Source organism: Phascolarctos cinereus, unplaced genomic scaffold, assembly GCF_003287225.1.
Source record: "Phascolarctos cinereus isolate Bilbo 61053 unplaced genomic scaffold, phaCin_HiC Scaffold_1;HRSCAF=81, whole genome shotgun sequence".
In the NCBI taxonomy this organism is placed as follows: domain Eukaryota; kingdom Metazoa; phylum Chordata; class Mammalia; order Diprotodontia; family Phascolarctidae; genus Phascolarctos; species Phascolarctos cinereus.
This window is the reverse complement of record NW_027555514.1, coordinates 113,839,595-113,854,741: the sequence shown is the minus strand read 5'-3', so window position 1 is coordinate 113,854,741 and position 15,147 is coordinate 113,839,595. Positions and strand designations below refer to the sequence as shown.

Below are 15,147 nucleotides of genomic sequence, written 5' to 3'. Positions count from 1 at the left end.
GTGCCAGACCCTGGAAATACAAAGATGTAAAAGGGCATCATGGTTCTTGTCCTCCCAGTCTTACATTACAATGTGGTGGGTGGATAAGATGTCCACCACTGTAATACAGGTTACAGTGTGGTTGGAATTGGAGTAACCATTTGGGGAGGAGGGATGGAGATCACGGAAGACTTTGTTCAGAAGGTGGCACCTTGGTCACTGCATTTAGATCTCGAGGGAAGATCATGGAGGACGGACTCCTAAAAGGACCTTATGGATCATCCAATCTAGCCCTTTGATTTCCTAGATGAGAAAGCTGAGGCCTAGGGCATTCAAGTGACTTGCCCACGGTCATGAGATTCAAACCTGTCTTCTTATTTCCAAGCCTGGGGTCTTTCCCTGAAGCTCCCTAGTCTTTGACAAGTAGTTCATGGTAGTATTGTAGACTTAAGAGTTGAGAGGGACCGTCTGATGCCTTTGTTTTACAGCTGAGGTCACACAGACAGCAGGTGGCAGAGCAGGGCTGTATGGAGGGAATCTGAATGGGGATAGCTTTTGATGCCTGGAGAGAACAGTTTCCTTCATAATCTTTAGGAGAAAGGGGCAAACAGAAAGCACCACTTCCTCGTAAGTGCTGTGTATACTAGAAAATCACCCCCTCTTCACATTTTGCAACAGAAATAATAATGATGATGCCGATGATAGCTAATGTTTCCATAGTGCCCACTGTGTGCCAGGCACTGTACTAAGTGCCTTACATATATCTCATTTTATCCTCACAACGACTCTGGGGGTGCTGTTATTGTCCTCATCTTACAGATGGGGAAACTGAAGCAAAGAGAGATTAAATGACTTGCCTAGGGTCGCAGAGCTAGTAAGCGTCTGAGGCTTTCCTGACTCCAGGACAACCACTCTCACAGCTGTGCCACTGTAATAATTAGCAATCTTATGTATATAGTGGGAGATGGGTGTATACTTATATAGGACACAGTTGTCAGAGCCCTAGAATAGAGTTTAGCATTTCTGGAGTGCAGTGCTGGCCTTCTTGGCATGTTGGGCAGCCTTAAGCAAATTCCTTTTTCTCCCTGGGAGCCTCTTCATCTGAAACAGAGGAAAGTAACCTTGTTCTCTGTGTCTTGCTAAAGAGGCCAGACGAAGCAAAAATGTTCATCTCTAATGAGGGGACATAATTGGCTGTAAAAACGTTTAAGAGCTCCCCTTAAGGTGTCACTAGCTTTTTGTTTTATTAATTTTGTTTCTCAGTGAAATGTCCTAAGGGGAGGAGTCTTGGGAGAAGTGGGTGTGAGGTGGAAAGAGAACCATGGGCTTTTCGATTGGGCTGAAGTTGGTGGTGAGTGACTGACTAAGGTAAGTTTTCTGCCTCTCTTGCAGGTATCTTTCCTGAGACTCACCATCCCACCTTACTCCAGAAGGTTGGCCAGTCTACTGGGTGAATCTTTAGTCTGAGACTCTGTTCATACAGAGTTGAGTCTTGTGGGGTCCTTTGTAAAGGCCTTTTGCGTCTCTGATGATGGAGAGACATTAGTGAGGTTATTTCCTTCCCTTGGGAGGGAACATTGTATTACAATTCCTTTCTTCTTTTTCTCCTGGAAAAGAGTTCAGGGAATGGCCCCCACATAAGACTTGTATGGATTTTGCTTTTAACATAAACATTTTATTTTAACGTCTAGGGGCAGGTACTGGTATTCTGATGTATGAGGAAGAGCATTGGAAAATTTAAAAGGCATATGAAATGCAAAATGAAGCAAGAGATTGTAAATAATTCTGCATGTATCTTTAAGCTTCTCCTAGTTACTTATTCCTGACTTTTAGCTAAAAGGGGCTAATATTGACATAAAAGAAGTGTTCACATCCCATGTTTTTGTAATCCTTTCTTGACCTTTTCTGTCTCCGTAGCATGGATTTGTTGCTGTTAGTTTTTAAGTCAAGGGTTCTTAACTTGAGGTCTGGAAACTTGTATCTTTTTATATTTTGGTAACTGCATTTCAGGACAATTGGTTTCATTTGTAATCCTAGTTATTTTATTTTATGCCTTTAAAAAACATGATTCTGAAAGTGGATCCATAGGTTTCACCAGACTGTCAAAGGAATCATGACCCAAGAAAGGTTAAGAACTCCTGTTTTAACTACAGGATTGTAGTCAGGGTGTATTTTGTTTGTTGGAATCTGCTTTCTTCTCTCTGTATTACTTCACGTAAGTCTTTTCATATTTCTTTGAGTTCTTTATAATAGCTTCTTATGATGGAACATTGCAGTACAGCCTTTAACCTATACAAATTCAACTGTAGGAGAAAACAAAACATTTAAATAGCACCATGGTCTGCCATTTTGCTCATAGATGCATCATTCCACTCAGTAAGTATATGCCCCAAGTGAGCACAAGATGAGAGAGAGAGATGAGTCTTCTGGTCCTTTGCAGTCAGTCTCAGGCCCTGGGTGCCTCTCAGGATGTGAGCCAGCTGTCCGGGGGGATTCCACAGTTCCCCCACTTCATCACCAGGGGTTACCTTGGAGCGACACAGAATAAACACAGACATACTCCTTCTGCTTCAGCTGGTGTAGTGATGAAAGAGAGAGCTGTAATTGTCCTTCCTAGCGTTCCTGGTTGTCTAGAGGGTCCCCTGCAAACTGCTTAGGGACTCTAGCTTCCTGATACGTCATCGTGTGAGAAGAAGAAACAGTGATATGGGAGTAGGGGATCATCCTACTCATCACACTTAGGTGTCAGGCTGCTTTGAGAATATTTTTTCCCTAATCATCAGTTTTCCTGCCAACCAAGTCCTTATCAGTTCTTCCCTCACCCTCATGTGAGAAGTGCCAGCCCCAGTCTCTTTCCTGATCAGTAGCTTAGCTAGGGGTGGGGGTGGGGTAGTGAAGAGCAAAACTGATAGTCCATTGTTTCCGTGACTACCACCTCAGATCCAGTTGTTCCCTGAGACTGCCTTGTTTAAAGAACCCCTCTTTCCATCTACACCTTATACTGTAGTAATAATAGCTATCATTTACATAGCATTTTAAGGTTTCAAAGCACTTTTATGTACATGATCTCATTTGATCCTCCCAACAGCCTTGGGAGGTAAGTGCTATTAATATCCTCATTTTATAGATGGAAGAAATTGAGGCAGATGGGTAAGTGACTTACCCAGGGTTATATAGCTATTAAATTTCTGAGGAAGATTTTTGAAGTCCGGTCTTCCTGACTCCCCAGTTCAGGACTCTTTATCTATTGTGATACCCCACACTATATTTTGTGGAGGATTAACTTTTGCTATGCTCCACTTCTACCTTAGGTGCTATCTTCAGAGCCTAAATCCCTTGTAAGGGGGCATTATTCCATTGCAGTCACATGTCATGATTTGTCCAGCCATTCTTCAATTGTTGGGTACTTAGATCATCTCCAGTTCTTGCTGTGAACATTTTTGTACACATATGTACCTTTTTTTACTTTTCAGTAATGTCTGTGGGCTATAGTTTCAGAAGTAGGACCACTTGGTCAAAGGCACATTTTTGTAACTTACTTTATAATTTCATCTTGATTTCCAAAAAAGATGGACCAGGATGCAGGTGTGCCTGTTTTGTTTTGTTTTTTACCAGTGATGCTAATGTGAACTGTGCTTTTTTATTGGTTTTTGCTGATTTGATGGGTGTCAGGTGGCACCACAGAGTGGTTTTAATGTCTCAAGTTTTTGAACATTTTTTCACGTGGTAGGCTGTTCATTTGTCTTTCTCCTGAGAATGGCTGATTTATTATTCTTTGACTGTTTGAGAATGATAGATATTTTTCTTTTTATAAACATGTAGGTGAATGTCTGTGGCTTATGTAAGAAAGCCCAGTGGGCCCCTCATCCAAGTTCACCAAGCTCAAGCTGGGATTTCAGTGTACAAGGGCCAAGTCTGAGAACAGGGATTCTTGAACTGGGGTCCATGAATAGATTTCAGTGAGGTTGTAAACTTGGATGGGAAAAAAAAATTACATCTTTATTTCAACATAATTAGTTTCCTTTGTAATCCTGTATATTTTCTGCATTTAATAACATGTACTGTGAAGGGGTCTTCATCAGACTGCCATGATTCCTAAAAAGGTGAAGGATCTCTGCCTTTGAGAGAGTTAGAAATAGGCTATTCTTTCTCCAAAGGACGAAGGAAAGAAATTTCATTTCCTAGATATAGAGAGGCTTAGCTTGAATACCTGTTGTCCCAGGCAAAGAGGCTCCCCATGCCCTGGTAAAAAGCCTTCTTCTCCTGGTGTTTCATTTCACATTCTTCTCTCAGTTTTTGTTTTGTTTTTTTACCTACAGCTGCTGAAAGATGGAGGCCCGATGTCTCCCATTCTTACTCGCCTGATGAATTTCTTCTTCTTTGCCCGGGGGTGAGTCACTCAGAATCACTAGAGTCAAAAATTGCTGCCAACCTCAATTTTGGCCCCAATATTAGGACCGGGACCAGCCCTGGTTCCTTCTCCTTCCCTCACCTCAGCCGTTCTTACCAAGGCCCCTGACTCATCTGCTCCTTTGAGGAGGTAGAGGAGACAAGGGACTTGTGGGGGGAGAGTGCTTTGGAGTGGTTTGCATTTGCAGAAGAGTAAAGATGTCCCAAAATCTCTCCTCCCCAACACAGAGAATGACCCAGAGTGGTAACTAGACAGTGCATTTATTATGTGCTTACATAGCACCTACTCTTCTGTGTCCTGGTCTTGACACTAATACTGGGAAGTTCTACTAATACCTATCTGCCCAGCCTCTCAATTTTTTGGAATCTTTCAGCCTTGCAGTGGTCTTTGGGCCATACACACGGCCCTCGGAAGCTGAGATGTGGGATATGTGGGCTGGGATTCGAACCAATGATGGCAACCTGGTCATTGACAGGTAAAGATGCACTATTAGTATCAGATGTTTTATTAAAGGGAAGATGGCCTTTTCTCTCCCCCACCCTAGCCCTGTTCCCTCATGGCTTATACCCTATCACAAGAGGAATACTGGTACACAAAAAACCAGAATTATTGGTTTGGCTTTATATCCATTTGAGAAGCTGCTGGAGGAGAGAGAAAATGGGAACAGACATAATCGTGATCTAGAGGCCCATGTGGCAAAAGACTTAGCTAAACAGCTGCAAATTCTGATCTCAGTTTAGTCTGTGACTTGCCACCTAACCTTTAGTGAAGGCTTTTTTGTTCTCTGTGCCTTTGCTGATATTAACCATTTAAAGGTGTTTTATATCCTTGAGAAGAGCTTGCTGTCTCTGCTGAAGTGTTATCATACTGTAACTTCTTCAGTAGCAACAGAGGCTAGGGCAAGGGATGTTGCCACATAACAAGGTACAAAAGCCCCCAGTGTCTAGATGTAAATGAGAGTTTGGAAGTTGTCAGAGGGGGTGCTGATTATCTGGAAATCCCAAAGACAAGGCTTCCTTTTCTGCCAGTGAGGTCAATGTAGCTTCCACCTTGTCTTGCTAACTCCAAGTTCTAATTGATATCTATGTTGGAAATAACAAGTTACAGGTTATTTTGCATATGGATTTGTAAGTTGTTTTTTAAACATGAGGCAGTGAAAGTTTTTTTCTTAGTGGGAAAGAGAAAGTATTTATCCTAAGAATTGACAATCCCAAGTTCACATATATGCCAACTTGGAGTTGAGAGGAAAAGGGACCCATGCTAGAAATTAAAGCTTGTGAATTCTAGTCCAAGATGTGACTGTCTCTCCTGACAATACTGGAAAGGTTTCTTTTCCCTCTCTTCTAGATACCAGTTGAGTCACACAGATGAGGTTATCCTCATAATCAAATGGAATGAGAATTTTAGAGGTGGCTGGGACCATAGAGATCGTCCAGTACAGTTTGCTTCAAATAGTACCTAGTTGCCCTAAAAGTCTGTGACTCTAAATGATCGTGGACATAGATGATCTTCCTCTGTGTGCCCCTACTAACCTAACTGAAAAAGATGGGAAGGATCTATTTCCTAAGAGCATGGGATGAGACGGTCAGCTTTTCATTGCATCTCTGATGAATTAGTCCCTCTTCATATTTATAATGTTGAGTTCATTCAGATCCTTGCTTCACATTATTGCCTCGATATCCTCCCAGTGCCACTGAATTCTGACATCACTAAATGACTATTTCATTCTGGAATTTAACAGGAATAGATGTAGCAGGTGGGCAAATGGCACCTTTCCCTATAACTTGATGAAAGGGAGCCTTTGGCTGATATCAGGCCTTGTGGTCTCACCAGAGTATGGCTTTCCTTGGCTCACGCCCCAGCTCTCACTAATCTATCCTTAAAGTATCTTACAGTACATCAACCAGAGAAAGAAGCATCGAGACCGCTGGGTGGGGGCTCTCGCCTCCATGGCTGTTCCCCGTAAGTGTTCCCTTATTGCCTCTTTGTTAAACTGTAGATCTTAAGGGAGCATCCTACCTATAGAGAAATCAAACAGGTCCTTAGAGTAAAAATGAGATGGTAACGCAATACCAGGGGTCCCCTCCCCATCAATAGTACAAATATACTGTACTGTAAATTGAACCAAAAATATATTACAACAGCAAAGTACTATTATGGAAACCAAAAAAGTAGACTGGTCTCTCTGGTTGTGCATCATTCCAGAGATGTGGCACTGTTGATCACTGATAATTAGGGTTATTAGAGTATGCCTGGGCTTTGCTATCCCCTTGTCACTGAACCTCACATGGCTCCCCTCATTTGAGCACAAACTCCTTAAGAACAGGGACAATCTCAGTTTTCTATTTGTATTCGCAGGGTTTAGCACAGTGCCTGAAGCACAAATAACTGCTTAATAAATGCTGTTTAAAATTTATTCACTTGTTAGGGTACTCTACTATAGGCAGTTACTGTAAGTGGGAACCAAAGTATGCAGACTTGGCTAGAGTAAGGATTAGTCTCTTCAGCCATATATACATGTATAAAAATAAAACAAACCAACCCAGCCTCCCTGTTACTGCCATATTTAGTAAATAGTAGGCATTCAACAAATGTGATTTACATAGCAAAGGTCAAATCCAGCTATTCTAGCGATTTAGCAAGATGTTTAAAGGATAATATTAATATTGGATTTTTTAAAGGAACCAGAGCTCTACAGAGAGGAGATATACATTGTCTAAAGATACAGAATAGATCACTGGAGGGAAGAAAGATTATGAATGAGCTACATGGGTTAGCTGCCTCATTGCCAGAAGCTTCCTGTGACCTGTTCAAAGAAATTGAATTACCTATCTTTCTTGGAGGGCAAGAAGATTAGGCCAAGATGACAGACTGTACTGGGAGAAAACTGTCTTCTGGTTTGGGTTTGGGATGGAGGGTTGAGAAGGAATGCCTTTGCCATTAACTATTTGCCTGTCCATTTTTTCACAGTTCATTTCATCTATGGGCCATCAGATCCAGTGAACCCTCATCCAGAATTTATGAATCTGTATAGGTGAGTCACTCTTGGGGATAGCTGTGTGCCAGCTAGGCACAGGTACAGAGAGAACAAAGCTGATGTTCCATCAGACATGTCCTGGGCTCCCTGGTTGTTCATGAAGGAGAGGTGAAGTTAGGGCTTTGACTAGAGATAATCTTCTTCGCATATTGAATCCAACAGTCCTCAGGAAAAATAAAATAGAATTCCCTTGGCTGATATTGCCTATGTCCATAAACACTTCTTGCTCAGTTAGAAAAATTACTAGTGGGTTAGCTGTGGAATGCTGGCAGGTAGAGTTGACATTAATTTGTAGTCAGAAACACACTAGGAACTTGAGCCTACCAGGCTGCAAGGAGAAACCGAGGATAGTTTTCCTTTGATTAACGTTCTCCCTCTCCAGTCATCTGGAGTGGGTGGAACTGTCTGGTGATTTAGGTTAATCCACTTGTAAGAAACAATACATTTGTGATCAGATCAAAACAAGTAAGAATTCGTTCACCTATTACTCCTAATACCTCCTTCCTGGCTCAGAGTTATCTTGCTTTGAAGAAATAGGTTTTATTCCTACCTAGAAATCTGTTGCAGGTTAAATTCTTTTTAAGTTGTTGCTTGAATGTTGACCATCCAAGTTCAGCTTAAACGCTTCACTTCCACATTTTCTTCCAATAGGAAAACGCTACCCCAGTCCACAGTGTCGATTCTGGATGACCATATTAGCCATTACCCACAGCTAGAGGATCCTATGGGTTTTCTGAATGCATATTTGAACTTCATCAACTCTTTCTGAGGGGCAAAGAATTGTTTTCCTTGCTCTGTTTCCTTTTCAGTCGTGGTTTCAAATGAAGAACTGATGCCTCAAAGAGGTCATAGGATCATATTTCACATCACTAAATAAGTACTTCCAAGTAACACCATGACCTTCAGTGGGTTTTGTCTTGAGTGTCCCATCCTCTTCCTGAAGTATTTTTCAGGACGACAGTCGATCAAATGTATGGACTTGGTCATACCTTCATGTATTAGAAATTCTCAACCATCCCAGATCTCTCAAGCAGGAAGCCAGCAACATTCTTTTTCACAAAAAGTTTCGAAGTTATGGACTTTTGGAATTTGAAGACACCACTTTTTAGTTCAATCCCAACCATATAATCATGCAATATGGAAAGTGGGATAACTTGGAAATCTTCTCAGTTCTCTTAAAATGGCTTGAAAGGTATATAAATGCTTGCATGTTTTGAAACCAACATATAGCATCACAATAAGCCAGATTCTCTGTTTTGGTCATGACTTGGATTTCTTTCACCATTTTCTATAACATCTTGTTGAAGTGTAATTTGTAGCTGAAATAATACAGTATTAACTGCATCTTACTGTAGGACTGAGTTATGTTTCACCTACAAATGTATTTTTTTTATAGACACTAAACCAGCAGGTATGTTCTGTGGCTGAGTAGCGAATTTAATGATTTATTAAATATGATTAATTTTTATACAAGTCAAATCCAAACTGTTTTCAATGTTACTTAAAATTTTGAGGCATGAAGGATCAATAGTGTCTGTCAAGAGCACTACTTAGATTGGCTGATATGTAGGTGAGATACTCTCAGCTAACAGCAGTCTGTTTATACCTCAGTGTTTAGATGGCTATTCCAAAAGGTGTAGAACATGTCCTATTCTGCAGGGGGACTGTCACACAAGCTAACTTCTCTGTTGAATTCCTTTTATGAAGATTACTCAGCTTTCCATAGGCTGGCTAAAGTGACCTTCTCTTTTAGCTTAGTTTTTACTGTGTTTTACAGAAAGGATTTGTAAATGAAAGTTCTGAAAGGCCTTTAAGCAAATGGTGCTGAATCCTATGTTTTGTTAGCTACAGTTGCAGTGTCTCAGTGAAGCAGGAACATTCATTATTTTAAAGTCTTTTTTATTAGCAACTTCAAGTATAACAAATTTCAAAACTTGAAACTGGAATAATTGTTTATTTTCTATTAATAAAAATGAATTTTGACCAAAGTGGACTCCGGATTCCTCCCCTCCCCTGTAACAGCCTCCACTACTATGGATACACAAGTTCTCAACTCTGCCAGGTGCTTATGGACACAATAAGTTAGAGAAAGGAATGTAAAGAAGTTGAGCAGTTGGAGTAAAAACAACGTGCATAAGGACAGACACAAGGACAGACATTTGCTTGGTAGATCTGGCTAGACATTTTTACTTTTCCAAAACCATGAAAAAAGCCAACTGACTGGAGGGGGGGGTGCATTACAAAGCTTAGGTAAAAATTTATCCAACTGAAGCTAAGATGACATCAACAGGGGTTTCATCTTTGCTTCTCACAGTCACCTGCATGGTCACTCCATCTCCTAAAGCCAATCTAGACCTCACCAGTAAGTCATAGCCACCTCTGTATACACCTGGGTAAGAAAAGTCAAGAAAACCACATGACGCAGTCAGAACAAGCCAACTTCTTCTACATAAAGACGAAACATATCTTTACATTTACAATTACTTTATTTTTTTTAGGCAAGGGAACCAAATGGACCAAATAATTTTTAAGGTCCCTTTTAGCTTTAAATTCTATGATCAGTTAATATGCTCACAAAAGTAGCACTTCTGTCAGGCACTCAATACTTTTGCCCAATGGGAGCAAAAAAGGGGAGAAAACAGCCAGGATTGTTAGGGTGAAGCCAATGCAGATTTCTTTGGCCAAATAACATTTAGGTGGACTTGTCGATTTCAGAAAACAATTTGCAAAGATGACCTCGGGGAATAGGGTCAGTTTATTCAAATAACTCAAAATGAATTTAAGTCCGGTTGATTAGGCTTCAAATTTTGATTCATGTAATGAAGTGGGTGGGCCCAGCCAAAGTCTTTCCCATTGACTGAGACCTCTCTTTCCATTCAACAAACATATTTAAGAAACTACTGCATGCTAGTTAACACAAAACTGAGATGACACTCATGGAACTTCATCTAATCAGACGGATGATATATACAGAGCTATATAATAAAATACAAAAATGCATGAGAAGTGCAAATGATACTATTTGAGGTCTGAGTGGGGGGAAAATCATTGCTTTCTGGGGAAAAGTATATATGAAGCTTTGCAGAGAAGATGGCATTTGAGTTGGGTTTAAGTAAGAAATCAATAGGTGAAAAAGGAATGAGAGTTCTTACCTGACAAATAGAGTGTGTGGGAATTTTTGTTTTCAGGTACTTTGTCTGACCTCTCACATGGCTGCATGCCCAGAAATGAGACGATATTGTTGACAGCTTCTATGTTTGGAAGATATAAAGGTAGAGCATTAGAGATGTTATATTTAGACATCTTTATGAAGTCTGCTCCACTGGAAATATACTGAAAATAAAGGTGGAGACATTAGGGTTGACAAAACTGTACGGAGAAAAAAGTATAGCCCACTACATAGGCTACATACTGACTAATAATACTTTTCAAATCCATGGGGACTATGTCACTTGGATTCGATATAGGCTGAACCCACTAAAGAGACTGGCTATTCTCACCTTCAAGGGTTTTGGTTGTGCTGAGGGCAAAGGTCTCTTCCTTTTCAAAGATGTCTCCAACCTCCTCCCAGGCTACAGCAAAGTTGGGCTTGAGCACCTTCTGGATGTGGTCAGACACAGACACCTCAAGATCTTCCAGCTGATGGTCAAATAAGACTGGTGTCAATGCACAAAATTTCTCTAGTAGAAAGGGAAACTTAAATCTACTGGTTAATGGATGTTAACCCATTCCACCCCAAATTTTCTATTTACCAGGCACTTAATACTTATTGATAGTAATTCTACTGTACAATAAAACAGTCATCTATGGATGCTGGCAAAAAAAAAAGCTCAACTCCCAGCAGAGTATCTCAGAATGTTAAGAGTTGGAAGAAACCTAAGAAGCTGTCTACTTCAATTCACACTTGAACTGGAAATCTGTTCTCCAACATTTATTAAGCATGTAGTATGTAAGGCACTAGACAAAAATAGTTTTCTATTTCATGTCCAGAAGTACATTACAAGGAAAATAGAGAAATAAGCGCTAATAACTTATGGGAGAAGATGTGGGAAGGCAAAGAAGATCCAGCCTAGACCTGAAGCCCTCTAGTGAGGGGGAGCCACTACCTCCTATGGCAGCCTGTTCCACTTTTGGATGGCTCTAATTGTAAGGAAGTTTATCCTTACACTAAATCCAAATCTGCCTCCCTGCAACTTATCCCCCACTCCTTCCCAGCGCTCCCTCATTCTCATTCCTTCGGGCAGAGAACAAATCTAATACCCACATGATTTACTTGCATGAATCTGTGATCTCATCTATGTGTGTACTCTTTCTATTGATAAAGAGTGCAATCCATTCATGCCCTGTCCTCCTGTATGATTCCTGTTCACTTCCTCTGATAAATTAACTTCCATATAACAGCCTTTCAATCTGGAGGAGCCATCATGTCCCTCCCCTTCTAAAGTCTTTTCCATACTAAAACATCCCTGATTCCTTACTGATCCTAGGATGGAGTGGTGAGTTCCAGTTTGTTTGGTTTTTTTACCATCCTGGTTGCTCTCCTTTGATGGTTCTCCAGTTTGTCAACACCTCTTCTAACATGTGTTACCACGAAATGAATGAAGTACTCCAGATGAAGTCTGATCAGGACAAGGTACACTAGGACTATCGCCTCCCTTGTTCTAGGCATCACATCCTTCAATGTAGCATAGGGTCATACTAACCTTTTGGGTAGCAATGTCAATGAACCACATTCATTGTGCAATTTATTAAGATCTGGACTATCTCCCTCAACTACAGTCCAAGTTGGCCACACCCGCACAATGTCATCATCAGGTATTCCTAACAAAAATAAAAGCCACTGGTACCATGAAAGGCAAAATACCATACGTTCAAATGAAACTCACCACGTACTCATCATCATATCCATCTTCATCTGGAATACCAGTATTAGGGTCACAGTCCCGAACTGTAAACTTCATTGTGCAGCTAAAGGTGCAAGCAACTAGGGGTGAAAGAGAAGAAAAGCAAGTTTGCCTGCATCAAGGGGTAACAGTATCAAGATCTTGCTACCAATAACTTATCATGCACTAAGCTCTGCTCCAAAAAGCAGGTTAGATGCAGCCTCTCATCTTGGATGGAGGTTTGCAAGATGTGGTCTGCAGGCTGGTCAAAAATGTAAGTCACACAACAAAAGAATAAAAATATTAATTTACCACTCAAGATCCAAGTCTACATTAGGAAGTTTACAAGTAGGGGCAGCTAGAGGGTGCAGTGGACAGAGTACCAGCCCTGGAGTCAGGAGTTCAAATCCAGTGTCAGACACATAATATTTCCTAGCTGTGTGACTCTGGGCGAGTCACTTAACCTCAATTGCCTCACTAAAAAACAAACAAACAAAAAAAGTATGCAAGTAGACAAAAACGGTCACAGTAATGGTATAAAAAAGCAATCCAGATTAAGGCACACAGACAACCAATGCAACCTCTGAGTTCCATATAGTGGGATTTAAACCTTATACCAAATCCCTTACAGCTTAACACTCTTAAGGTTACAGTTTACATCACAGAAACTCGGGGTTAGGAAAGCTCTCAGAGGCCATCTAGTCTTCACACAAGCAGCAATCCACTCTACATCCCTGGGAAATGGCCATCCGGCCTCTGCTCAAAGACCTCCATGATGGAGAACCCACTATAGCCCAAAGCAGCCAACATACTTTTTGGCAGCTCTGTTAAACAGTTTTTTCAAATTTTAACTCAGATCTCTCTAAACATGACAGAATTTGAGAGTTAGAAGGGACCCTAGCAGCAGTTTAGTCCAACTCACACTAAAGAACTTCCATAATATCTCTGACAAATGGTCATCCAACCTCTGCTTGAAGATTTCCAATGAGGGGATATCTCACCACCTCTTGAAGCAAGCCATTCCTGCCCCGTTTTGGACAGCTCTGTCGGGAAGTTTTTTCCTGATGCCGGGCTTAAATTTTGCCTCTGCACTTTCCTCTCACAGTTTCTAATTCTTCCCTCTGGGGCAAACACAGTAAGTCTAATCCCTTTTCTAAAGTTAAATAGTGTAGGGGCAGCTAGGTGGCACAGTGAATAGAGTACCGCCCTGAAGTCAGGAAGACCTGAGTTCAAAGCCGGCCTCAGACCAAACACTTGACACTTAACTAGCTGTGTGACCCTGGGCAAGTCACTTAACCCCAACTGCCTAAAAAAAAAAAAGTTAGAGTTTTTATAACACACAAACTATGGGTAGGCTTTTCAAGGAAAGGAACAGAATGGAATAGCACGTCTAGACACACAGAGCTTCGGATAATTCACCTTCTGCTGGGTGAACAGGAATAATCCTTAAAAAAGGGAGATTTCAGAAGCTAGCTGGAAGGAGAGACTTACACCTTTTTTGTGCCATGGATCCCTTCATCAAATATATAGGATTACAAAGGAAACCAATTATACTGAAATACAGTTAGCAAAATATAAAAAAACAAGCTCACAGACTTCTGATTAGGAACTCCTGCTTTAGAAAGATCCAGAAGTTGGCTTAAGATATGGCTCGAGAGAAAGCTTAATACAAAAATGACTAACGGTGTAACTGACATAAATTTACAGAAGCCCTGAGGGGGACGTGTTGGTTGACAGAGGCAGGGTAGGAATAGAGAGGAGGGAGCAAATTCATGAGATAAAATGATTTCTGAGGAAGACATGGACAATGAGGTATTTCCACCTGCCTTTTATGTCACACAATGCAATTTAGAGTTAGGACTTCCTATTATCTTTTTTCCTTTTTTGGTGAGGCAACAGGATGAAGTGACTTGCCCAGGGTCCCACAGTAAGTGTCAAGTGTCTGAGGCCAGATCTGAACTCAGGTCTTCCTGAATCCAGGGCCAGTGCTCTATCCACTGTGCCATCTTGCTGCCCCCTTCCTATTATCTTTTACACTTAAAGTTTTAGCCACTGTCTTGGGAATAATGGTCTTAAAAGTTTTAGACTTTCTAACTATAGTTAGAGGGATGGAAAACATACTCATTAGCAAGTTATGTCAAGTAAACTCATATAAATAAACTAGTGATGCCACAAGGCCCGGGTTGTGACTTGACTAAATCCTATTTTGCTTCTCTAAGATACCATACCAGCAGCAGCCCAGCACTGAGTTCAATCATCTCAGACTGGAAAGATCCGTGCCCCTGGGATCTAACAGAATGACCCTGAACAAGTACCAGGTTGAATCCTGAACATTTTCTAGACCTCTCCTAAGAGCTCAAATGATGACACTCTTTGTTGTCAGATACTTGTGGAGGCTGTACCTGCAGTAGGGTCACCATCAGGTAGATGAACAAGAGTGTAACATATCCCTGGCTGGTTATAGGTGAGGCTGGGGGCAGGGATGCAGCAGAGCACGTCATAGGCGTCTGAAGGCTCCATCTGTACTGTCACCTTCTCTAGGAACTGGTCATTGAGGGTGTTTGTACAGTCAAACTAAGAAAACAATAAACAATAAACAAGCAAGTATAAAGATGTCAAAATTTTCTTTGACAAGAAAGTAACAAAGCAAGAATCACCCTAGGGCAAGGTATTGCTTCCCAGAAACAATCCCTACCCATTTCCTGATTGAACCCAATACCTTTCCCCTTTAAGCCACATTGTAGCTTTCTCCTCTTGGTGTACCCTTGAACACCAAGGATTACTATTGCCCTAGAAATATTCTGTCACATCTCTGCTTAAGGCAGTTCTCTCTAAGA

General features: G+C 41.1%; 2 protein-coding genes across 6 annotated transcripts in view; one reads left to right on the top strand and one right to left on the bottom strand.

Annotated features, from left to right (window-relative positions):
• MEST (mesoderm specific transcript) overlaps nt 1–9,415 on the top strand; it is a 29,002-nt gene extending 19,587 nt beyond the window's left edge. For all 3 annotated transcript variants that reach the window (XM_021002378.2, XM_021002380.2, XM_021002379.2), the window contains exons 7-12: nt 1,372–1,412; nt 4,299–4,369; nt 4,764–4,865; nt 6,276–6,352; nt 7,361–7,424; nt 8,079–9,415. In XM_021002378.2, coding sequence (XP_020858037.1) covers nt 1,372–1,412; nt 4,299–4,369; nt 4,764–4,865; nt 6,276–6,352; nt 7,361–7,424; nt 8,079–8,196 — 473 coding nt within the window. In that variant the 3' untranslated portion in view covers nt 8,197–9,415. The remainder of the gene's footprint in view (nt 1–1,371; nt 1,413–4,298; nt 4,370–4,763; nt 4,866–6,275; nt 6,353–7,360; nt 7,425–8,078) is intronic.
• Nucleotides 9,310–15,147, bottom strand: part of COPG2 (coat protein complex I subunit gamma 2) — a 38,783-nt gene continuing 32,945 nt past the window's right edge. For all 3 annotated transcript variants that reach the window (XM_078153692.1, XM_021002375.2, XM_021002376.1), the window contains exons 20-24: nt 14,713–14,884; nt 12,314–12,411; nt 10,928–11,066; nt 10,580–10,678; nt 9,310–9,816 (exon numbers count right to left, since the gene is read on the bottom strand). In XM_078153692.1, coding sequence (XP_078009818.1) covers nt 9,686–9,816; nt 10,580–10,678; nt 10,928–11,066; nt 12,314–12,411; nt 14,713–14,884 — 639 coding nt within the window. In that variant the 3' untranslated portion in view covers nt 9,310–9,685. The remainder of the gene's footprint in view (nt 9,817–10,579; nt 10,679–10,927; nt 11,067–12,313; nt 12,412–14,712; nt 14,885–15,147) is intronic.